The following is a 24614-nucleotide window of genomic DNA, read 5'->3' as shown; positions in this document are numbered from 1 at the left end:
GTTCAACAAAGATGTAATTGTTATTTCAAGTTGAATATTTTTAAAGGAAGAGTTGCGGTGTGTTTAAAATAATCGTAGCTATTATTTTAATATTAACCCTAGGACCATTATTCTGTTCAAATTGCCATTTTTTGGAATTGATAAATGTGAACCAATTTGTAATTGTTTCAAATTTCTTTTCCATTTGTAATACGTGTTATGAACAATGATACTTTGTAACAAACCCTCGTCCCTTGAAAGAAGTTATCAGGGACCGAAACGTACACCAGCAGACCTGTAATAACACGTCATTTTCCCCAGACTCGATAACTATAATTTGATGCGAAATTGAATCTTTAATTGCACGGATTCTATACGACGACGATCAGCTGGCGCCAGTCGGGAAATAGGAATAAAGCAACCATGCTCGCGGATTTCATCGAAGCCGTTCATTTCCTGCGTTTTCCATTGCACGGGGAAACGCTCGCTTCCTATTTGAAAATAACACTTCTCTCGAGGTTGCTGTTGATTGTTGAGAAGAAATCTTGTATATAAAATACGCACGAAAGGATAAAAATAAATCCTTGAATCCTTGAGAATTTTTCTGAGAAAACCTTGCGCCTTTCCACGCCTCTTTTCTCTTAGCGATTGCAAATATTATCTGTGCCTTCTAATGAGTTTCAATTAAATCGTCTAAAACGATCAATGTAACCTCGTCGAAATCCTTGGAATTTTTCTTTTTTAAATTTACCTGCAATCGAACAGTGCATTCACGAAATAAAAACACGTGTTCTCGAACGGTTCTTTAAGGAGTTGCCTCGAACAATACTTTGTAATTACATTCGTAACGTTACATCATTGCCGATTTATTATCGAACGTGCAAACGTGGGAATGAAGATTTCAGGATGTTACACGAGCCTACGGGCAAAACTGTCGCTTGTAACAGGACGTCTAAACTTGCAAGTTTATAGCAGTGGTTGACTTGTTAATCGAGTTTCCTGTTGGTCATAAATTTTAGTTCGCGAACGGGTCCGATCGATGCTTACTTGGCTGATTGTTTGATCGATCTGTTTTGACATTGACCTTAACACGTTGAATACCTGGCGAATTTTACACGTGCTCTAAATTGCGCACAGTAATATTTAATAATCGCAAGTGAAACTACACGTTAACGCATTGATTGTCACAGTGAAAATGACCATATGCGATGAGACACCCGACTGCTGTAATGGAAATGCCTTCATAAAGGCTTATCAGTTATTAACAATAATGCCAATTTTTAAACTTAAACTTTTAATTGGTTATCTTATACCAGTCATTGACAATGACCCTCGCGATATGCAATGTATTGACGCAATGCTAAGAATTTCGAGCCATGAGAAAAAGAATCAAAGGAACGGCTCGCTGCGCATCGTTTCGTGGCCACAATTGCGTAACGCGAGTCCATACGAATTAAGCAACGATAAGCGTGATCACTGTGTTCGTCTTGGCAATTGTTGTTTCGTAGAAACGCCATTACGGATAATCGCCTTCGAACTAACGCTCGCAAAATAGCCGAGAAATCCTGACGGTGTCGGACCACCAGCGTTGCGACTACCACATTAAAAATGATCCTTAATTTCTAATGTCTTTTTAAATGTCTAATAATTTTCAAATTCAAGCTTTTAGTTTGCTACCTTACGCTGATACTATCCTAGGATTGTCTAATAATTTTTAAAAATTAATTAATCAATTATGTAAAATTTTTAAGTCCTGGCTATCGAATTATGTAATTCTAATTGAAAAGAAAATGACAAAATCTGGATTAGTTTCTTTTGAACGAGGTACCGAATGCATCCACTCGATCCTTTCGTACGAGATTCTTCGTCGTGCAAGTTCAAGGCTCCATGCAGCGGTACAGATACCCGCAAGGTCATCAAGTGTGCAAATACCGTGATCATAGCCGTGTACAGGTGCAGTCGCTTTCTCATTGCGGAGATGAGACAAGACTGACGTAAACGGCATGTATCAAAACTGTCGAGTATCTGTTGTAATCCTTCGAACAGCAACCACACGTCACGATAAGCGCCACCGTGTGTTTTCCTCGATTTTCTCTCTCGATAATTTCTTCGCTTCGCGGCGAGGTTGCTCAATGGGAATAACAGAATTAATCATCGATCGGATATTACTCATTCGACCCCGAAATATCTTGCATCAGAGAGAAAGAGATAAATGTTGACCGAGTCCTTTCATTCATAAGCGGTGAATCTAGCAAGTTAGATCGAGAGAACACGCTGTACCGGTACCAGATCAACCACTATCTTGATTTCCCTATTTTTTAGTTTTCTTTGTAACTCGATTTTTGCATGAATTTATTCGCTGACGTGTCCCTGCGGATTGCAAGAGACATTAATCTTCGAGCATCGAGGTTACATAATTTGTAGAGCAAAATCGATTCGACACTGATAAATGGTATCACGAATAATTGATTGTTGGAGCTTTTGAAAAATAATAATTCTACAAAATCAATCGAATTAGAAGTAAAATAAAAATAAAAATGTGAAAGATTAAGTAGGACGAATGTTACATTGTAACAAGTGTGTTAACTGGTTCATTTAGAGGGTGAACGATATATTGAAAATGGCACGAGAAAATTGTTGCACGAACGACTGGAACCGATCGATACCCTGTGACATTTTCTATCGTTCTACCTAGCGATCTCGACGATTAGCCAGGCATTAGTTGGCTCTCGGTTAGTCACCTTCCTGGCGTTGTTTTGAAACGGCCGAGCACGCGGCGATAGATCGTATCGAAAGAATGGAACAATTGTTTCGAGGTCATGGTCGAATTGCACAGCGAGGTAAAATGTATGCCGTATCGATTGTCTTCGACGCGTTGTAATGTACACGCGTCCTGGGCGTCGACGATATAGCGTCGTGTCCGATGACGCCGATAAGCTAGATAGAAATATCGATCAGAGGATAGGTACCGCGTGTAATTATGCGGACTATTCGTTTCGCGGGTTCCGGTACCATCGCGTATCACTTGCCAAGTATTCGAGCCCGCTACGCTATTGTTTCGATCCGCTATCACGCCCATTTGTAAATGTCTCTGCTCGCTAACTGAATATCATGCTGATTTCCGAGCACGCGGAAGAATAATTCTTGGAAACTTTAACTAGTTAACCGGACTTTAATTTCGATACGGCAGGCCGAAGTTCAGTAATCGGTTCAACAACGAAAGAATCAGAATTGCATCAATTGTGGGTTTAAAGTTTCCTTTCGTGCAAACTGTTGTTCAATAGATTAAACTAATAGAGACTTCAGTTCTAAGTTTGCATAATAGAAAATGAATAAACCCGACGAATGCTTGTTCGAGCAAGGCAAATTAAATGTTTATTTTATATAAGAGGTGTATTATATACCGCCCGCCAGTTCTACATTTATTACATGAATCAGAGAAAGTTATTTCCTCATTTTTTCTTTGTTATGAAGTTTTTCGAAACTGGATCTCGAGTCTGCTGCGTTCAGCATTTATTACACGAATCAGAAGGACCTAGTTTTATTCCTTATTTATTTCCAAGAAATTTGATCGATTAAAAGTGAAGAATAACTACCCCTAGCCTTCGGATTGTTCAATTAAATTCCTAATGATTAAAAGAAAAAATTGTTTTAAACAATCTTAAACAAGTCCCAGTTCCCAATATCCTTTTCCTACCACTTCTCTGGTATCCCTTCACCGCGAACCTCTCGAAGCAAACCGCGTACTCTCTCCTCTACCATAGTGGAACCACTGAAGCCTGCTCCACGCCAGACGCTGCAACATTCCAGTGCCGCGACGACGCAGCCTCGTCCCTTGCCGAAGATCTTTGGCCAGCTCGGGCAAAGGGTGCCTATTGAAAACAATTCAACGGATACACCTGAATCTGTACAGGGAGGGCAGAAAAACGTTTACCCGTGGAATCGGTGTTCGGTCGAGCCAGGTGGGAGGCGTGGAAGGTGGAGTTACGGGTGACGACGAGCCTCGGCTGTGGCCTCTGGGTAGGGGCCCCTGGCGTCGTTGCGTACCCTGGTAACATTGGACCCCCACTTGTGCCTTCGGTAGTCGGAGGCGCATACGACGCGACCGCTCGACACCGATATACCGACGACAACGACGCCGACCGGCGATCATCATCCGTCCTACCGTCTGCAGTTGCAGTCGGCCACCGCGCTCACCATCGTACACGCGACATTCCGTTCGTGGGGATTCCCGACGCGTTCAACGTGCCCGTTCGCTCTCGCACTCGAACCGGATACGTGGATAGTGAGTCACACAGGTGGTATAACGCAGCAAGCTAGATAGAAATCCTACATCTAATACTCGATTTCGATCGATCGCAAGCGAACCCGATCGGCACCGGTTTCTCTACTCGCCGTCGAACCGCGCGTCTGATGACTCCTCGCGTCCAGTGATTCGGGGACAGTGAGGGTACTCTCGCGGAGAAGGGGTATCCACGGTGACAGTGAGTAGATACCGTGAATATTGTGTGCACTCGGACGGTAGGATACGCGTCCGGTGAAGCTCACGGTGACGAGTCGTGTAACGAAGAAAGGTGTTGGATCCACCAACGCGACGATACCAAGGTTTTTCGAGTTTCCGTCGTTACCCGTGGGAACGTCGAATAATTTCGTAGGGGAAAGCGACGTATTCGCGACGCACAACGGACGACGAACTTTCGAAATATTCGTCGACTTTTTGCCTTTCTATTTGCGTAGGATGTCCACCGCGGGATCGGCAAATCGCGTCCGATTAAAGTCGTTACTTACTTTCGAAGGTGTTTCGAGATTTTCCTAAAGCGGTGAATCACCCGACCGATTCCGTTACTCGCGTTCGCGGAAAGTTCAAGGAAATAGGAGGGTGTGCGCGAGAACTAGCCAACTCGGTACCGATCGCTTTCTGAAGTCGTTGCATTTTAGCCTGATTATTCCCGATCCCCTAAACCCCATTATATGGTAATTGCTTTGGCACGTACCCCAAGATATGCTGTTACTTCATGCTCGAGTAGCTTTGACATATTGGGAGCATAATTGTCCTGGACAGTGTACCGTGAAATGCGCGATTCCATTCGGTCTTCGAACTTTTACAAGATAATTGATGTGTAACAAATTCGAATTGTTATCTGTGAAACGATTAAGTAAGAATTAGGAAATTTTTCTGCTGGATTTTTTCCTACTAACGAGAGATCGTGCTCCAGAACGCTCTGTTCGTTCACCTCGTCGTCGATCTGGCTCGCAGATCGTCGATCGTAGACGTTCATTGATCGATGTTCAGACACTGTTTTTTATTCCTACCTCGTCCAAGGCATGAGTCAACGTTGCTCGATATCTGAAACGATCGCTGCGAGGTGCGTTCGAGCCGTTCCACTCTTAGAGCAAGCTCGAATTTTTACGTAATTCGTCGGCCACTTGTGCGTCATTTTGCAGCAATAAATAAATAAAGTCTCAAGAAAATAACAAGAAAATTTCACCTTTAATCCCCCTTGCATTTTCACGTTACAGTGTCCCCGTTTGCGATCAATAAATAATCCGGATAAAGAAAGAAAGGAACTAAAAGTAGGTAGTCTCGTTGAACAATCGTCGGGTACGGAGCAGCTTAACGAACAAGCAAGAGATTTAGAATCGCGCTAATTACTCGCTTACGATCCTCGATTTCCGGCCTGGCGGTCGGGAAAAATCACGGCCGGCGTTCATTTCCGTTCACGAATCGGTAGGAACGATAAATCACGGGTTATCTTGGGGCCGGTTGAAAGTTACCTGTACGGATCAACGTCACGTTGCAATAACGGAACTACGTCATAAATTAGCGAGCCAACCTCAACGGCTTCGATAAAAATTCCCTGGCCACCTCGAGTCGCACCGGTTTCTCCCGTGTTCCCTTCCTCGCGATCCTCAAAGGTCAAATACAGCTCGCCAACTGAACGAAAACCCTTTCCGTTATCGACTCGTCACCGAGATCTTCGTCGATCCTTACCTTAACCCTCGAACAAGACGATCTAACAACGCGATGTTTCATCGCGTTGCTATCGAGGTCAAGCTTCTCTCACGTTAATGTAGAATCCTTCGTTGTTCGATCTAGAGAAAGGAAGCAACCGGAAGGAAGTCCGTTTGGAAGCGCTTCGCACGGAAATTGATCGAAGAATCTTCAGGGCAGTCGAAGGAGAAGGAGAATTAAATTGCAAAGTGTTAGAAGAGAAATTGAAAGGAAGAAGTGCAGGGTGGAAGTTGAAGCAGTTGGTGCGTCGGAAGAACATTTACACAGGTCGTGAAACACGGTAACACGGAGGGGGTTTTACATGCGTCATCGTCGTGCGGGTACAAATCGCACGCGACGAAACGTTTCGACGGCAGTACACGTGCGTAACGACGCGCTCGATCGCTACAACGTACCGTGCCGTTCTGATCCTCTCAAAAGGATACGTGGTGATAAATGCGGTGCCGGAGATGACGCCGTCCGCGTTCTCCAAAATGCTCACCCGGCTCCTTCTGGTGGGCCTCCTCCTCGTCGCTTGCAACGGTGAGTAAATTTCAACGATCCTTCCTTCTCGCAATCAAAGTTCACTGGTGATCCACGGTGTTCCCTAAAAATACGTCTTTAATTAAAATCCTAAACGTAGCAGCTTTCATTCTGAATTGTTCGTCAAATGAAGAGAAGGAGAACACCATTTTTCATTACGTCAATTTGATGAGAATATTTCCATGAATATTCATCGAGTTACTACCAAGAAAAATCTCTGGAAGAAGCGTCAGTTCAGAATTTTTATTTTTCTTCTATAACTTACGAGCAGCGTGTCACAGTGTCAATCGGTTGATATGGCACGAATTAATATGCTATGAGACATCATTTTACGACTTCGAAGGCCTTAACCTCGACAAGGGCCACGTAGCCTTTAAGTAACTTTACAGAGGTTGCATTCGAAATGATCAGCACGAGGGCATTGCTTCTTGTTGTTACTGCCACGTAATATTTCGGTGCGAGTTCAAGTGTCAACACCTCTCAGAGTTTTCTAAAAATCTTCGATAGTTTAATTGTTTCACATATTCTATCGTTAAGGATTAATTACAATTTCACATCACGTGCCACATTAAAAAGGAATGTGAAAAATTTTGAGGTCTTATCTGAGACGATTTATCTCAAATTGCCAAGATACGTACTTAAAGCTGGGAGCACGAACAAAAAGCATCTGGATAATTACAAATAATTATTATTAACTTTCATGAAGAAGTAACGAAGATTCTGAGAATTTCTTCTAATCCATATATGGAATTTTTCGACTCATCAATCACAATTACGACTCTCTTCACCATTTTTATACATTCTATAAAATCTAAATCCCCTCGATTTCCTCTGCAATTATAAGCGATCTTTAATTCAATTTTTATGAATTCATTCCATCTCAGAAGTCGCAAGAAAACGCTTTCATTCCCTGGGCCTTGGCAGTGAAATCAGCTCTCAAATCGATTCAGGTTTCAAGATCTCTTTTCCACCATCTACAATCTCGTTTCATTAAGAAGTTTAGCCTCGTGAACGTGACACGTGTAAGTGGTCGAGTCTCGCGATCGTCTGGCGACGCGAAAATCTATGTTAACGAGTTCACTTTCGTCGGGAACGCGTGTCGTTCGAATAACAAGCACGAGACGGCGACGATTTTCGCCGGACGCGAGCGAAATCTCCGCGTCGATCTCGAGCGGATCGGAATCAGAGCGAGACGCGAGCCATCGACTAGAATCAGGCTGACGAGTTCTGCGGCCGACGCCTCGCTTGTCTGGGCGATTATAATGAAACTAGAAACGTGATTTACTGAATTTACATTCTAATGAAACCACTGCATCTATTCACATAAATAATGCTTACTATGGAATTTTAAAAATCATTGAAAAATTAAAATGATTGCAAGATGATGAAATAATAATCAACCGTTCCATTTGTATAAACTACTTTCAATTTGGATAGGTGATCTTTTAATTATTCCGAACGGTGTGTAATGTACGTCATACTTGACCCTGTTCTAGGATATGGGTCCTACGTTTATATGTAAATCAGAGTTAATTCGGAGCACAGAATAGTTGTCCATATCAATGATATTATGTATACTTATCCAAGCGATTATCGATACAAAATGAAAAGTGCAAGAAGAAATAATTGGAATCCGCCTTTTCATCAACACAATTCCCACGAGGAACGTGCAAATCCCGAGAAGGGTTCGCGAGAGGAACGATGCAAATCGAGGCGATGGAGCGTAAAGAATTCAAGACGATCTTGGGCCACGCAAGAAACAGAAGGGCACACGTTTTTCTCGTCGTACTTCAACGTGCAATAATGTCGCGTTCAAATGTTAAGACGTTGATGCATCGACGAGGTGAAACCGGTTCAACGTCGAACAGCAGCCTCTGTTGAATAAAGGTAGCGAAGAAAAACCGAGAGGAAACGGCAATCAACGAGGCAGTGTTTGAACTATCCGTTGAATATCGATAACGTTTTGCGTGCAAGGAACGTCAATTATATCGGTTTCAACGTCAATCGCGGGACCTCGATGAAGCCTTTTGTATCCCCGAGTTTCGGCTACCTGGACCTTCTGTTTAATCCTTTTTCAATGCCTTCTCGTAAAGCATTCGCCGAGGAGCGACGTGTTCCCGGCCCGAAAGAACTGGTTCTTCTACGGAGGGTGGTTAAACTCGATGCAATGCGTGCATTTAGTGAAACATCGGTCTGGAATGCAAACACGTGGGGAAGGGTAGGAACCTGCATGGGAACCTATCGCGCGATCCTGCATTACGATCCACGCCGCTGAGTTTTATGCGTTCTATGGATAAGCTCGTTTCACTTCACGGTGAACTGGATTCTTTCTTACGATTTTACGTAACGATCATCCATTTGGGATTATTCGTATTCACCCCTGCAATGGAAGAGAATGAATTATTATTAGTTCTAATTTAAAGTATATTATTAGTTTATACAAAGAATTATGTAAACAAAAAGAAAAATAAATCTTTTGTAAGTAAAAATCATTTTTGTTGAATACCTGAAACCTTGCCCTTTACCTTCGAGCTCTAATTTCAGCATTTTATTTCATCATACACTATCTTCGCTTCGAAATATCCCAAGAATGCGCTTCTTACGAGCACGAAACAGAATCCCTACGGCTGATGATGGTCAAAAAAGGAGGCGGAACATCCCGATGGCGGGAAACAACGGCCGTAATGAGTCCTGCGAGCGAAGGATGCGCGTTCTTGCGTATCCTTGACACCGTCGCAAGAATTCTCGCGTCAGGCGTATGCCTCGTCGTTTACAGAATTCCCTTCTCCTTCTCTCGAACACGAACGTATTCCAAAACGCATAGTTTGAAAACAGTGGCGTTATTTTTATCCACGCAGTGTATCAACAATGGCCAAACTTCCGCCTCGATGAACGTTTATGCAGCTTCTGAAAACAGTTAAAATAAAGAACTCTTCTCGAGATCAATATTTTTCTTCCAATGTGCCCGCGACGTTCTGACAGAGAGTGGCGCTGAGAAACGGAAACTCGGCTCTCTGGATGGACTTCCGGGTTCTAATCAAGGACGACTATCCATTTGATCTTTGTTTATCGAAGAACGGACATGATCCTTGTGCATCGATCGCTCCCGTCACGATGCTAACTAATGAGCCGAACACGTAGGCTCTTGCGTTCGCGTTGTTGGTTTTGTAATATTCCTTGAGAACCTTCGTCTTGAGAATGGAACAATGGACGGAGAGACTCAGACACGCGAGGAAATATGAATGCATCTTTGAAGCTCGCTTCTTTATTATGCACTTCGAAACGATTGCAGGTTCTCTTGAGATCTGATTAATTGGCTATCTTGATCATTCTATCGCATGGTGTATTAGAAATGAACAAAGAGAAGTAAATGTAACGTTTGATGATTTTAAAACTTCCACAGATCAAATTCATAAATGGAAAATTCTCATGAAAGAATTATTATTACACCAAGAATTACCTAACCCTTTTCAGATAAGGGTGCTGCCTACTTTAATAAACATTTAACAAATTTTGTGAAGAACATTCACTTGCACTTTCCAATCTGGTAAAGTAATAATTAAATAAAGTATTGGTCTTAAGAAATCATCTTTGAAATAATGCTTCCTGGTTCTTCAAGAAACACCTTAATATAATAAGTAACATAGGTGTATATTGTAAAGAGACTTGTATAAAGTTGATTAAAGTAACTTAATCCCTTGGGTCTCGATTTAACCGGTCTACCTCGATGCTGATTAAGCCGGTTAATCAAGATCCCATCAATCTATAATCTATAGCTCTAAAACACAATGAAGAAGAATAGAAGGATATGAGCGAACTAATTCACATCCTTTCTCGATCAATCAATTAATCCTTCTTGAATAGAGTAAATGTTCCTGGAATTTTTTTTATCTGATTTAAGACACTTTCTCCCTGGATTTAGAAACGGAGCCTTTGCCTAAAATCTTTCCAAGAAACGTGGCTACACAAGATGGTTCCTGGAATGATATTTCTCCCTGGTTGTTGGAAGACAGATACGTCTCTAAGAAGTGAAAATTTTTCTTGAAAATGAAATTGATGTCAAGACCAAGAGAGGATGAAACTCAGAGGCAATCTGTTAGAGGCATTTTCGCATTTCCCAAGCGTTGATAAGATGTTGCTTGCATAGCAACGTTGTTTCGTTTTGCGCGCTCAATCTCACGAACAGATAAGACACGTAGACATTGCGTTTAAAAATGAACGTTGACACAGTTCCATCAACAATGCGAATTTGCGTCAATTGGGTCCCATTAATCGCAAAACGAACGCGTTCATTCCTTTCGATTCGACTGATTTATTAGCGATGAGAAGTTGTGTCTAAGGATGACTTTCCAAGTTCGTCGACAAACGAAGATGAATCGATTGCATCATTTTGATATTTATGTCATAATGGTGACAAAAATTTACACAGTATCTAAATACGTGAAATTTATCATAAGCTTTGTTATAAGAAAAGTTCCAAAATGAAGGGGAACAGGTGGTACCATATCACCCCTTTGAATTGTATTTTTCGAACTGTTTAATTAAGCATCCTTTTCGAGGAAGTCGATTAATGCTTCCTCTTATTCATTAATGAACAAGTATTCCTAGGAACTGAATCTTCCGGAATTGTAGTTCAAATACACGTTTCCTGATTTACGAGGCAAGACCGTTGCTAATTAAACAGACGAATTTTCACGTTCTTGGCAAATATTCGTTTCTTCGTATCCCAAGTTTGGCCCACGTATACTGAAGTTACTATTTCTCTCTAAATCTATTTTTAACTTTACATGGTATTTAAAATTTAATCATAATTTGCAAAATTGTCTGGAAGCGTTAATATTTGAGGTGTAAAATTTTTCGAAATATCCATCAAAAATTTCTATCAGTCACGTGAAGCGTCGAGTTGGAGAAATTAATAAGAAATTCTCTTTCAGAATACCACAAAAATATTCAAATATTCCAAGAACAGTGCCTAAAATTCAATTTCACCCATTAATTAATTTACCTCCTTTGAAATGAGATATTTCTTCGGTTATTACGACGAGAAATTTCTGTATTGACAACGCCCAGTCGAGCATTTTGAGTTTCACAACGCGTCTACGTGGGAAAAGAAATCGATGAGCCTCTCTAATTGTCCTGTCGAAGACATTGGTTGCAGGTTAATGACCGTCGTTACGCGCCTATCGGCTCGTTCTTAATTACGGAACGAAATCGTCTTTCAGGTAGCCGAATCCATCTTTTTTTTCTGCCCGAGTCTTTTCTCTTGGAGCTGTTTCTTGCTACAAGAAACGACTGGCCTTGTCTTACGGTCGATAATCTTGGGATGAGATTCTATTGTTGTGGAATTAGTCACAGAGAGGCCTGTAAAGGTACATCCGGGATGTGGCTGGGCCAGGTCGAATACCTGAAATTCCACAGGTTTAATTAGAGAGGGACCACCTGTGGTTAATCGACCGTTAGATGTTTAATTGATGCAGGAAGAAATGACAGAGATATCGTTGAATTAATTCAAGATTTTTTGTTTAATTTGCTATGGGTGCATCTCTGACAAAGGCTGTTGATCAAGTGTTCCTCAGAAATTCATATCTGAAGGTTGAAAATAGCCTTTAAAATAAAGAATGATAAATTCATGTGACTATACGAAGTAGCATATTAATTCCATGGATTTACATAATTGGATGATTCATTCGTTAACCATCTATTTATTCGCAGCATTAAAGTTGTACGAAAGTTTTTCACGAAACGATGACACAGAACGTCTTCAAATAAGACTGAAAGAAATCGTTCATGAAAATTGATCAATGACAAGTATCAAGTATAAGCTGAAGAAAGTAAGAAAGTAAGAAAGTAAACTATGACTGGTTTGTTTGAATAATGTACATGATTGTGTCAAATGACGAAGGATAGCCAATTTAAAATGTAAATCGTGTATGAAACGTTGGCAAAAACGATATTAGGTGCTAGTAGAAGAAACAGGGAACAAGGAAGCAACGTTTCCAGTGTTCAGTGCTTCAGTTACGAGGACGAATATTCGTTTAACAATCTCTTGTATGGAACTGATAGTTATTCGAGGAGAAAGTTTTACAATAAAAACTTTAAACACTTGCAAAATCCTTCCTTTAAAATCTTAATGTTTCCTTAACATTTTGGACACTGTATCAAACTTTTACACAGATTTGTCACCTAATTTAAGAGAACAATTTTATTTCATATACTAGCACAGTAGCAAAATGTGTTAAAAAATTGGGCCATCGAAATAAGAAAAAGTATCTTTTCCGTGATAATTAAATGAAACAGTGAAATCCTCACAAATGTGCATGAAACTATTTCGCCACAGCCAGTGCAAAGTTTGACGTAACATCAATTTCATTTGGTCCAACGTTTACCGTGCGAAACAGCCCGATTTCTCCGCTATTCTTGAATAATTTAGAACGTTGTTAAGTTTCTATTAGCACCGAGATGCAACGGAATTATATTCCATGCTACCGGTACGACACGTATCGTCGTAAAACCGCGGTGTCGATGAGTATGTCAATGCAAAGTGGAAACGACCTTCCAGTGTCAGCGACCACTTTGCTCGTCTTGAGGACAAGCTCGAACGTTGGCGAACGTTACGAGACAATACCAAGGACCGAGTTTGGTGGACACGTATTACATACATACCGTGGCCACGTAGAAAGTGTGGAACGGTGCACACGAACGTTCTTTCATTGAGAGAAATTCGAGCATCCTGCTCGTTCGACAAAAACGGCCGACTTTCGGTACAATTAACGATACGTGAGGCGTAGCCGTGTCTTCGTTAACACATTAGCTACCATGGGGGTCGAAATCGTCCTATAATTTATGAATTATTTAGCTGAATGAAATTCATAGACGAACGTGTTAAATAGGGGACCGATGAAATTCGAAGGATCCTTTTGTATGAACTGTTCAGCAAGGTTCAAATCGGAGGACACGAGTTTGTTACTCTGGCCACGTTAGGATAAGGCGAGTTTTACGAGGCTCGTTAATCTCTCTTTTCACAAATATTTCATTATCGATCCGTCCCTGGTTCTATTTGCACATGGTGACAGACGCGCAACGCAAGGCGATTGTCTACGTGACTGTCGTTGCTTCCTGCCCGATGTGTCCTACATATATGTTCACCTGAGTTCTTTATGGATAACATGGAACTTGTCCAATATCCGTCCCTGCTGTTCTAATCCCGAAAAGCTTGCGAGCAATTAAAATCGAATTACGAAAATGATGAGTCGAATAAGATAGAGGGTAGTACACAGAAGTAGCAGGGTAATGAACACAAGATCCCATCGATGCAACACGTCTAAGGAAACGTTCAAAGTGACCTCGTTGCTATGAATACTTCCGTTCGTGGATATCTCGAAAAACTTCTTTATGGAAGACCAGTTGGCAATTTAGAGGAACGTGATCACGTTTTAGATATCTGTCGTGAAATTCAAAATACTGCTGGAATTCTGGAACGTGTCTGACAACCTGTGAAGCAACGTCGCTTCCCTCTTTTCATGGTTCACGACTTCCCCTTTCTAAAATTCTACTAAATATTCAACGCGTTCCAACAGCTTCCTCACAATAGCCTTTCACGCTAAATTTAGATTGATTAACATATTAAACACGGTGGAGGTCATTGATGACCATTGTTATAAATTTGATAAAATTGAATTCGATAGAAAACATGTGTTCACAGGTATACCTGTAACGGAGGAGCCTGATGTTACAACCACGATCAAACCTATCAGTACTACGATAGATAATACGGTGTCCGATGATCCTGAAATTCAAGGCCATCTGATGGACGATGTCCTGCCGGGAACAAAAGTACCACCGAACCCAGTGGTATTTGTAGACGTCCCGGAACACACGGAAACGGAACTTGGTTCGTCGGTGCTTCTGGCATGCAGAACCGCAAATCCTGTGGCCGAGTGCCAGTGGTCCTGGCAGCCTTTACCACCGGTTCATTTGCCCCTTCCGGATATCAGTGAAAGCCCAGCGACTTCGACAAGTTAGTGCTATCTACATTTATACATTATTAAGCCCGACATTCGTTAGAGATTAAATTGTAAATTAGAAAATGTCGCATTAAGCTCTCGAAGACTTAAGCTAACTTTGGAAGTAATTAAATATCAAATTAATTACATGAGATCTCTATACTTCAATTATGGATGAAGAGTTCCATTTTTCCCTACAGCTGTGTGCAAAGTGAAACACGATCAGGTTTACAAGGCAGGTCTGATGTTTTCAGCGGCATTCGTGTGTCGCGTATTTATTGGAGTTTGCTTGTAATTTATAGCCACCACGGTCTCGGTGATTCAGACGACAGCCACGCCGACTACCAATCCGTTGCCGGTACAACAATTTCCTGCCTTCGGGAACAATAGCAACGACTGTTCTGTCAGATTCTCGAGCACGAAGCACGAGCAGACCGGATATTGGACCTGCGCTGCGAGATCCTCTAAGAATGATTCTTTCACTAGCACGGAACCTGCTAAGCTGGGCATCGTTAACGAGAAACAAGGTACCGATTGGACATTATAAAACTCATCAGTGCGAAAATAAATAAAGATAAACATAAAATTAACGACTTACTGACTTTCACGTTCCCTATAATTTTAAATCATTAACGATTTATAAGAGAAGACACTTATCTATTTTCAGGTTTGATGGTGGTATTTTCCAAACTCGATAACGTTGTCGAAATACCAGCAGGATCATCAGCGCAATTAATTTGTCAGACGAAGTCTCCAGTTCGTGAATGCCAATGGTCCTGGCGACAATTGAATCAATCTCAGCCATGGAACTTGGAGATGAAGCGATTCCCAGCCTTTGGCAATGATAGCACAGACTGCAGTATTAAATTTAGGAATGTCCTGGCGGAGCAAGAAGGACACTGGACCTGTGGTGCCAGAGTCAGTCCAAATTCCTCTTTCACTCAGTCGAATCCTATAAGATTTGTGATTTCAGAAGGTAATTAAAACTCGACTGTTCCTATGAAAATTCTGTGGTAAGGATTTCAAGTAAGAAGTAAACTAAACTTAGCCACACTTCTGTTTTATAGTCGAGTTCGTACAATTGTCCAGAGGAATTCAGATAGCACCTGGTGAATCGGTGCTCCTCAGATGCCTGGTAAACAAACCTGTGGTCCAATGCGAGTGGTCCTGGAGGTCTACGAATTCCAGTCAGGAGCCTCTGTTAGTTAAAAAATTCAACCCAAATAAGGACACTGATCACGATTGTTCTGTGCGATTTAAAAACATCCTGTACGAGAAGGAAGGACTCTGGACCTGCGGTGTCCGATTGTCTCCGGATGGAATCCTACATGAAGCACCTCCTGCGACTGTCAGTCTCCTACCTACAGGTATAAATATTTCATCATTGAGAACCTCTTTAAATTTCCATCGATTTCTGTCCAATCGATCAGGTAGACCAGGACGTTTTTAAAATTCACTGAAACTTAAGATTAGCAAGCAAGACACGCGACTCCGTGTGACAGAACGTGCTTCTAATCGATCGATCTATCCATGTTCCAGCAAAAGTGAACTTTGTTGAAATGCCAGCTGACACTTCCGTGCCGATCGGTACCGAGGCCACGTTGAAATGCGTAACGAGCAGCCGCGTTGAAAAATGTACGTGGACCTGGAAACCGCTCCACGGAAGTGACTCCGAGATCGTTGTGCAAGAATTCCCAAGCAACGGCGACCTTGGAAGAGACTGCTCGCTCACTCTTGCCCAGGTGTACGCTGAGAAACAGGGTCAGTGGTCCTGTCAGGTGTCCATAAGCTCCCTGAACACTGTTTTGACGTCTCCTTACGTGAAGCTCATCGTCTTCGAGCAAGGTACCTGAAATAATACAAATGAATTAGTGTTGGAAATTTAAACTCTAAATGGTTTCATCGTTCTGCAGACGAGGTAAAATTCTCGGAGCTGTCGCAGGACATCCAAATAGCCAAAGGCAGCAGTGTCCTCCTTCGTTGCATGACGTCCTCAGCGGTGGAGCAGTGTCGATGGTCCCTGACCCCAGTGAACTCGAACACCACGGTGGTGGTGAAACAGTTTCCTCCTATTGGAAATGAAGACAGAGACTGTAGTGTGAGGCTATCTTACGCTCTGGAGGAACAGGAAGGATTATGGACCTGTGGCGCGAGGATACGTGGCAGTCAGAATTACACTGATGCCCCTCCAGCCAAGCTGAGTCTGCTGGAACCAGGTGAGGGTATTGAGCATCATTCGATCGATCATCGATCCTCGGATCCCTGGTCCATGTAGTTCTACGAAATTCGTGAAAGCTTCAAACTGTGACTGCAGGTCGAGCTATATAAATCCTGAAGGATGTGTGTTGTGTATATATTTGAAACGTACAGGATGAGTTTAACTTGCTCAGTAATTTAAAGAATGATCTATTCTTGTTTTTACAGTGAAATGCAAATTGCAAAGCTTTGTGAAAGATAAATTCTTATCATAACAATCGTATCATTTTCTTAACCTTCGTATTTTATGAAACATGCAGATACAATCATCGAGTGACTCATCCTGTACGGCGTGTATACATGATGTATCGTGTAGCAAACATTCACGTTTGTGATCGATATCCTATGGAAGAACGTCACTGGACACCGTCGAAGAATCAGTGATTGGCTTTCAAAGTGTCCAATAAAATCGATCGCTATCACGCGATACTAGGTCAGAGGAATTCGTAGCAAGGGTGAAAACATTGATGATCGATCACGGATCTTGATAAATATGGAATTAATTACGCGTGGATTCCCCGAAGACTGTTGCGGGTGGAGGCGCCATGATGGTGATGGCATCTGCATGACGTTTCGAGCCTCGAAACAATGTGTACTTACATCTGTGTGTCGCTTTGTATGCAGAAACACTGTCTCTAAAGACGCAGTCATCATTTACGATCATCATTTACACAGGTAGACAGAAAGAAAAAATAAAGGAAAAGATCGTTTCATTTTTATCAATAGATAGACACTTTCTTTCAAGTATTATTATAATATTCTCTCTTAAATGTTAACGATCAATTCATTTTTATTTAATCGTAAGGAATCTTTTCTACGTTTGAAAATAAAATAAAAAGAATTCTTTGCTATTTACCATGCAAAGTGTTACCATCTACGTCTACCATCACAATTTGCATCAATTAGTATTAGATTTTCTTAATTTATCACTTTATAATTACTTCGAACATTCCACGATTGAATCGCGTAGATTTAATGAATCGCCGTGCCTCGGTGCTGTCACGAAGCCTGGTAATTAACGAGTCGATTGCTCGTTCATTGCAATCACACGTGTCATTAGAAGAAACGTTGAATAACATATCTAACAAAATTATGTCCCATCAGTGGCAATTATTTCACCTGTATGATTAACTACTACGTCTCGTTTGTGTCGGGCATACGTGTTTCCGTGGCTACATGTGCTCACTAAACTATTTTAATAAATATGCATTCTTTATGACGTCGATGACACGTTTCAGAAGATGAAAAAACGAAAATGTAACGCACCTATCGTTATATAACATCTATCACTCAATGTCGTTCACCCTCTCTTATTTATATGCTCAACGGTAGGTCTATGTTCAAATGATTTCGCATTTAGCATAGTTAGTAGCGTTAATAGATACGTGAAACTGAGTTCGCAAGGTTTCTCTGGAAAAAATGGCGGTACCTTCTTTTTCTACGTCGTCATTTTCTCTAGGGAACTGTACACTTGGGTGCAACGTAGGCTTTTCTTAGTTAAAAAAAAGTGAAGGAAAATGAGTTTCTAAGATTCCCCTAAGACTGAGGAAGCCCCCTTTGCCCCCAAGTGTACGTGCAAACCCTTTCGCAAGCACTCTGCCGTTGCATTTATTCTCATTCCTCGTGTTATTTATTGTCGCAAGTCATTATTGACAGGGAAATCGTTCGGAGCTTTGAAAAGATTCTCGTCATCGAATATCACCGACTCTTAGAAGAAGAGTTTGAGAATATCAGTGAATCGAACCCGAGAATTTTTTTTCAAAGTAACTATGTTCGATTCGCAGGACTCGTTTTGACGAACGGCAGAACAATTTTCCTAAATGTCCTGCCGCAGAAACGGGCAGAAAGAAAACGTTTGCGCTAATCTCGAAGCGCGTTAGCTAGTAATTATTTAAAAGACTATGCATGGAATTTAAACGTTAAGGCTAAGAATATTTATTTGTTAAGCGAAGTAGATCGTTCACAAGACGTTCTAATTATGATTAAATATGTCATGAAGAACGAATCGCAAGTTCGTAGTCACGTGTATTACTAAACGAAATGAAAAGTCAAACCTTTACCACACTACGAAAGAGTCCACGATAAAGCAGGTTTCTTTTATTTAGAATAATACGATACGCACTTACTATATATTCATTATACTCAGCTGTATGCTAAAATTAACGCTAAGTAGACAATTCTTACAGTTAAGCGTCCCGTTTGAGGTGTTGCTGTTAATCAATCGACGGCAAAGCGATAATAATAATTCTAATTATCGTGTTCATTAAAGACACAACTGATATTCGTCACGTCGATTGAAAATTTCCGGTTGCGACGATCGTCTCGGGCCCGATCCACGCTATTGATCACTATTGATCCTAAGCAGAGGGGAGAAATTAGCTAGTAATTATTGATTAATTACTATTGATTAGCTGGTGGACAGGGCCTTACTCGACATACGCGTGCAATAATCAAACGTAGAACGCTTTCGTTTGAAGTTAATTAGTTAAATACCTTCGTGTGCCATTGAGTTACTTGTTAAGTTTCCAAAGCGAGCGATTCGAGAATTTCTTGCGCGTTTCAGCGTCACTCTTTCCGGCATTGTAAACGATTTCTTTGAATAAATGGTAATACGAAAACGTCATTGTGGCTTTCCTCATTCCCATTGCCTTCGATACTAACAAACACATACAGACAGCTATATCACTTGAAATAGTCCACTGTAAATATTATCTATTTCTAAAAATAAAAATAAAGATGTCTGAATGATTTTCAATGGACTATTTTAAGCAAAATACTCCACGCTATACACGCACATACACACTGAACATTTTCAACACATCCACATACACATACCTTTCTCACAATTTTGTAGCAGATAATGTCACTGGATAATTGTTTGCACTCAATGCACACACGTCGATCAAGGTTCATTTTCATCGAGGGAGAATCAATCGGCAACGTTTCCTGTGATGGAAAAAATAAAAAAAAAAAATTCATTACAAAAAGAATTAATGATTTTTAGAGCCAGTTACCATGGCATTATGGGCATCGCCCCATCAGATGGTCATTCTTACATGCAAGGTAGAAAAGGTGATGCCAAACGTAGAGTGTCACTGGATCCATGCACCTGAAACACACATTTCTCAAAATATTAGTGGAAGCCGGAGGTGAGTATTTATTCGTCTAAGATAATAGATATTGATTCTTTTACCATGTCTCCTTTATATTTTTAGATACAATTTGCAAATGGATCGTAGAACAGGAATATGCACATTGGAATTCAAACCAGATCATTCGGATTTGGGACAATGGACATGCAGTTTTATTATTTCTGGAGAAAATTCGGAGGAAGAAATAGGAAGTGATTCTATTGTTCTATTAAATGGTTTAGGAGGTATATATAAAATTTTAATCTCCTAATACACTGTAAATTTTAGTTGGATATTTAATTTTTAATTTATGAAATATAATTGATTGAATTGTTGCAGATGAGAAACTAGGATGGATAGTAGGTGCTCTGACGGCTCTTACTTTGTTCCTGATGATTACTATAGTTGTCTTAGTAGTCTGTAAGACACGATTGTTCGTTAGGAAGTCGCCGCCAATTTTGGAGACAGTACCAGCACCTGGAAAACAACGAGATTCACAGCTAAACAATGAACGGTATCCTGAAAATTTAGTGAAAGTAGATCTTCAAGTTCCTGAAAGAGATAATCAAAATACAAGCAACATTGATTGCGTCCTTCCAAATAGAAGTCCACATTTTTGTGAACGAGTTGGGAAATATAGAAACTCCTTGAAAGTGTACGAAAATATGAAAATGTGAGAAACTTGAGTGTTTGATTCAAAATTAATTATATTGTACAGTCAAATGTATCTTATGATATAATAAATGTTTATTAGAAAACGTATATTTCGTATATTCAGATTATTTCAAATTATTTCCCAAATCGAATATAAATTAATTCCTCAGGAAAAAATCTTTATTTTGAGCCCCAAACATAAAGTTTGAATTTTAAATATAAATTCTGGAATTATTTAATATATAAGGGCAGATACTATGGTTTTTAAAAATAAATTAAAACTAAGCTGAAAATATTATTTTATTAACAACATTTTTATATATTTTTTAAAAATTATATATATGATTGTATTTTGAAAACAGTACTGCAAGCGCCATCTAATATTGAATGACGAGATGCACAAAATAAAAAATTCTCTTTTCCTCGAGGAATTAATAATTTTAGCGGTGCACTAATGGGAATATAAAGTGTCGTTTACTTTTTCTACAATACCACATTGTTTCTAATTTAATTAATGGTTATCGATAGCAGATAAATCAATATTTTACTGGCAGTTGGTTTGAATCTACTGAAGGTAAGAATCGAAGGTAAGATCTTCTTAACTTACTGTAGGTACGATATTTTTAAAAAATTCCTAAATTATGAACATTGCAAATGTGAAAAAATACGCTATTGATACATACTTTTAATTAGAGGAGAAAATACAAAAAAAATCTTTAATTTCATAACATTGAGGAACTTGATTGCATTGAGATATGTAAAGTATTTTAAAATATTAAATTGCAATAAATACTTCAAATATTAAATGAACTTTATCATCCCCATTAATTTTAGTATTAAAAACTTGCTAGTCAAATTAAAAAATAATTGCATATCCATTAACGTTTCGTATAATTATTTAATACCTCCTTCTGTTTGCTCGTGAAATATTTTTTTGAACGCACCCTGAAATCCTTCGCACTCTTTTCTCCTCGATCCGAGACGTCTTTGAAGTTCTAAATCCTGCGAGGTCGAGGAGCTTAAAAAGAGAAGTTTCCTCCCTTTGACGTTGGATTTCACGCAAGGCTAAGTTATGCGAAGATGCTCCTTGTTTAAACGCAAATTGGGTTTGCTCGACACGAGCTAAGAACCCTCCCCAAGCACAAAGGTCCTCGTCCTTGAAATTAATTCGAAAAAGAGACAAAGGACTGACTATTCTTCGTACAACGTCGTTCAAGCTTCACGGTTGACGAACTGTCGGCACGCGACGAGCAAATATTAGTCGACTGGAAATGACAGTAATTGGACAAATAGTTAGTTGTCAAGGGTCTCTATACCTTTTAAAATAAAAAAAAATCTATCGTTTCATCCAACTAACTCTTGAATTATTATTTATTATAAATTTTGAGAAAGTCCTGTATTACTATTCCTATACGCCTCGAAATTCCTATAAACATTCATCAAATTTTTTAGTTCGATTTGAAATTATTTTTTTTTTAATGGTCGTGGTGATTTATTTCATTGCATTCGAGGCGCGTCGCGTTTGATCGATTTTAGTTAATCGCTTGAGGTTATATAGCAGAATTCCTAGCGTGCTGGACGCCGACGCACCTATTGATTTTACGGGAAAGGGAGGTTAGAGAGAGGAATAAGGGAGGACAAGGGGATGAAGATGGTCGGACAGTTTCCTCTGACCGATGTAGCTTCATTCCCTAGAAGCATTCGCTTAGAAATATCTCTTTGCGCTTATATCATTGCCGTCGTTCATCGTATCAATCGGTTATCGAATAACTGACACACACACATACGACGGTCGTTCAAGAAGTATTGTATTATGCAACTCGGATGACTATGCTATTTCAGAGAATTTCGAACTATTTTCTTTCTTTACTTATGAAATTATTTCTTAATATAATATTAAGGCTATTTAAAATTTGCCTACATTTTTCTTCTATACAAAATTGGAGGCGTCAATCATTGACCTACAAGACAATAAGGAGAGGGGTCTCTCCATGATCCGCTGTCCGAGGGTTAATCACTTCCTAAGAATTTAACAGTCGACACAATTCATTTTTTAATTTGTCCAATGATAAAAAGAAAGAAATAACTTCATATTTCATTCACATGACGATCGAAAAGGACAAGGTTTGACGAAGGGAAAAACAAAAGGATAAATAGGGGATGAATCGTCTGTTGTTTGTGGATATCCAGAATGAAGTGGTCGCCCTGGTCGAAGGCGAATACTCGGGTAATCCTCCGATCTACGTGAGAAGAAAGTCAGATTTCTTAAACGTCAGCCAGTTCGAGATGGACCGATGAAAAATTCCAAGGGATTCTTTTCGGCGCTCCCCTGAAAATCGTAATGGACTATTCCTACGATGAGACATGAACCCTAAGAATATTATTTCTTATAGGCAGTTATAAACTTTCGTGAAAAAATGAAATTTGTGAAATTTAATTTTGACAACACATTCAGGAGATTATAATTTTATAAAATTAAAATGCTGCAAAAGTATGTACTGTTAATTTCATCGCGATCGTTAATTAGAAATTCGATAATTTATGAAGAGATAGTAATTAGGACACGGCAGCGTGCTCCCCACGGCAAATTATAATTATTTTGTTCGGTGTTCGTCAAATGAAATGGTGTAAACATCTGCGGATTGAATGCTTGTTTTCAATTAAATTGTTCGCGTGCTCACAGTGACAAAACTTTGGAACGCGGCCGCGTAATTATGCACGGGCTAAATTTAAATTCGTCGCGATAATCGATGGTCATTAAATGACAATGGTTCGGGACGAGAAATACGTACGTCGCTGCCTTTGCTTTTAATCCAACTTAACGGCTGAATAATTCGCTCCGATTTGTTCCCGAACGGCGAACAAACGCGTTAGATCTTTTTTCCTCTCTTCGAATTTCAGTGCGAGTCAGATACGTTTATTATTGTCATAATTGTTCATTTTTTCATTAATTCTCATAACTTCAAAAATAAATATTCCAATTATTTCTATTAAAGTTATCTTACTGCATATTTGAAATCTGATAATTAAACTTGATAATAAATTTACTCATTTAATGTGGGAAAAGGCATAGGACGGTCTGAAAAAGATTATCTTAAAAGATCTCATTGGAATCAAGCAAAGCGATCGATTCTTTCCAACGGAAACCCATTAACTTTCGACCCGTTTTCTTTTCCCGTGCAACGAGTAGTCGGCTTATAAGATCGCCAGCCTCGTCGTGGCGGAGTGCAAAAGTTTCACGCGAAACGATTTGAGAACCGTCGCTTTAAAGCCCCACTTATCGAGCGCGTAGTTGGTATGATAATGTAATAAAATAAATGGAGGTTGCTGTTTCCGAGCGATATAGACTCTCCTTTCCTCTCTCTACCACGTCCCCTGTCTTCCCGCTCGAACTACCCTCTTCGTTCGTCCTCGTCTGACCCGGACACTTTCGATTCCTCTGTCCCGTTCGTGCCGGCTCGTCGAGGTTCCTCACTCCAAGCCACTCAGTTTCATTTCAGCCAACCCTCTCAGCCTGTTCCAGCCAAGGGGTGGAGGGGGGCTGGAACGAGAATCGAGAAGGTAGAAGGGAATGGAGCTCACCTCGAAAGCGAAATACAACAAGTCCCGCCGCCATTGCTGGGTCACCCTTCAATGGGAGTTTTGTCGTTGCGGGGGTGGGGGTTTGACAGCCCTGTGCGACGAGTCATCCCCTTTCGACCCCGAGCGTCCGGGTTCTGTCGTTGGTGGGGGGTTGAAGGAGGAATCTAGACAGAGATACATGTATTTATCATTAGAAAGAGGAAAAAGGATAACAGGTGAGAGAAAGAGGGTCGAAGCTCGCGGAGACGAAAAAAAAAAGGAACGAGATTTGATCGGGAGGGGTAGAAAAAGAAAGCGGAGGGATGGTGTTTGTCGGAGGATGCAGATCGAAGCTGGGATGAGGCAGAGTATATTTATAGGGAGAAAGCAAGTCGAAGAAGGAAAAAGAAAGCGAGATGAAGAGTGATACGACGAGAGGGAGGAAGAGGCAGAGGAAAGGGAAGAGGTCGAAAACTCCGCCCCTACATCCGCAAA

General features: G+C 40.4%; 2 protein-coding genes and 1 long non-coding RNA gene across 4 annotated transcripts; 1 reads left to right on the top strand and 2 right to left on the bottom strand.

Moving 5' to 3' along the window:
* Nucleotides 1-3332: 3332 nt before the first annotated feature.
* Nucleotides 3333-4044, bottom strand: LOC117601229 (uncharacterized). The gene is made up of 3 exons (XM_034317749.2): nt 3914-4044; nt 3677-3851; nt 3333-3605 (listed from the first exon to the last, which is right to left on the bottom strand). The coding sequence occupies exons 1-3, from the start codon at nt 4035-4037 to the stop codon at nt 3578-3580; spliced, it is 327 nt and encodes a 108-aa protein (XP_034173640.1). The 5' UTR covers nt 4038-4044; the 3' UTR covers nt 3333-3577.
* Nucleotides 4045-4102: 58 nt separating this feature from the next.
* On the top strand, nt 4103-20642 carry LOC117601226 (protein sax-3). Its single transcript, XM_034317739.2, has 11 exons — nt 4103-4463; nt 6077-6514; nt 14217-14531; nt 14820-15044; nt 15185-15493; nt 15585-15884; nt 16057-16362; nt 16431-16733; nt 19778-19922; nt 19989-20149; nt 20244-20642. The coding sequence occupies exons 2-11, from the start codon at nt 6442-6444 to the stop codon at nt 20579-20581; spliced, it is 2475 nt and encodes an 824-aa protein (XP_034173630.1). The 5' UTR covers nt 4103-4463; nt 6077-6441; the 3' UTR covers nt 20582-20642.
* LOC117601230 (uncharacterized) lies at nt 19273-20349 on the bottom strand. 2 transcript variants are annotated; one of them, XR_004580627.2, is made up of 4 exons: nt 20287-20349; nt 19830-19882; nt 19609-19719; nt 19273-19366 (listed from the first exon to the last, which is right to left on the bottom strand). It is a non-coding gene; the product is annotated as an uncharacterized LOC117601230 (long non-coding RNA). The 2 variants fall into 2 exon arrangements; XR_004580626.2 differs by lacking the exon at nt 20287-20349 and adding an exon at nt 19967-20051 and having other exon boundaries at nt 19788-19882.
* Nucleotides 20643-24614: the final 3972 nt, after the last annotated feature.

This window comes from Osmia lignaria, chromosome 16, assembly GCF_051020975.1.
Source record: "Osmia lignaria lignaria isolate PbOS001 chromosome 16, iyOsmLign1, whole genome shotgun sequence".
NCBI lineage: Eukaryota > Metazoa > Arthropoda > Insecta > Hymenoptera > Megachilidae > Osmia > Osmia lignaria.
Note: the sequence above shows the minus strand (reverse complement) of the source record. Positions and strands in the feature narration are given on the sequence as shown.

Excerpts from the sequence above, each read along its gene's own strand:
- LOC117601229 (XM_034317749.2), bottom strand. The coding sequence starts at position 4,037 with ATGTTACCAGGGTACGCAACGACGCCAGGGGCCCCTACCCAGAGGCCA. Across the intron at positions 3,852-3,913 it reads ACCGAACACCGATTCCACGG|GCACCCTTTGCCCGAGCTGG; the intron begins GTAAACGTTTTT and ends TGTTTTCAATAG. Across the intron at positions 3,606-3,676 it reads GAAGGGATACCAGAGAAGTG|GAATTTAATTGAACAATCCG; the intron begins GTAGGAAAAGGA and ends TTTAATCATTAG.
- LOC117601226 (XM_034317739.2), top strand. The coding sequence starts at position 6,442 with ATGACGCCGTCCGCGTTCTCCAAAATGCTCACCCGGCTCCTTCTGGTG. Across the intron at positions 6,515-14,216 it reads CCTCCTCGTCGCTTGCAACG|GTATACCTGTAACGGAGGAG; the intron begins GTGAGTAAATTT and ends ATGTGTTCACAG. Across the intron at positions 16,363-16,430 it reads GCTCATCGTCTTCGAGCAAG|ACGAGGTAAAATTCTCGGAG; the intron begins GTACCTGAAATA and ends ATCGTTCTGCAG.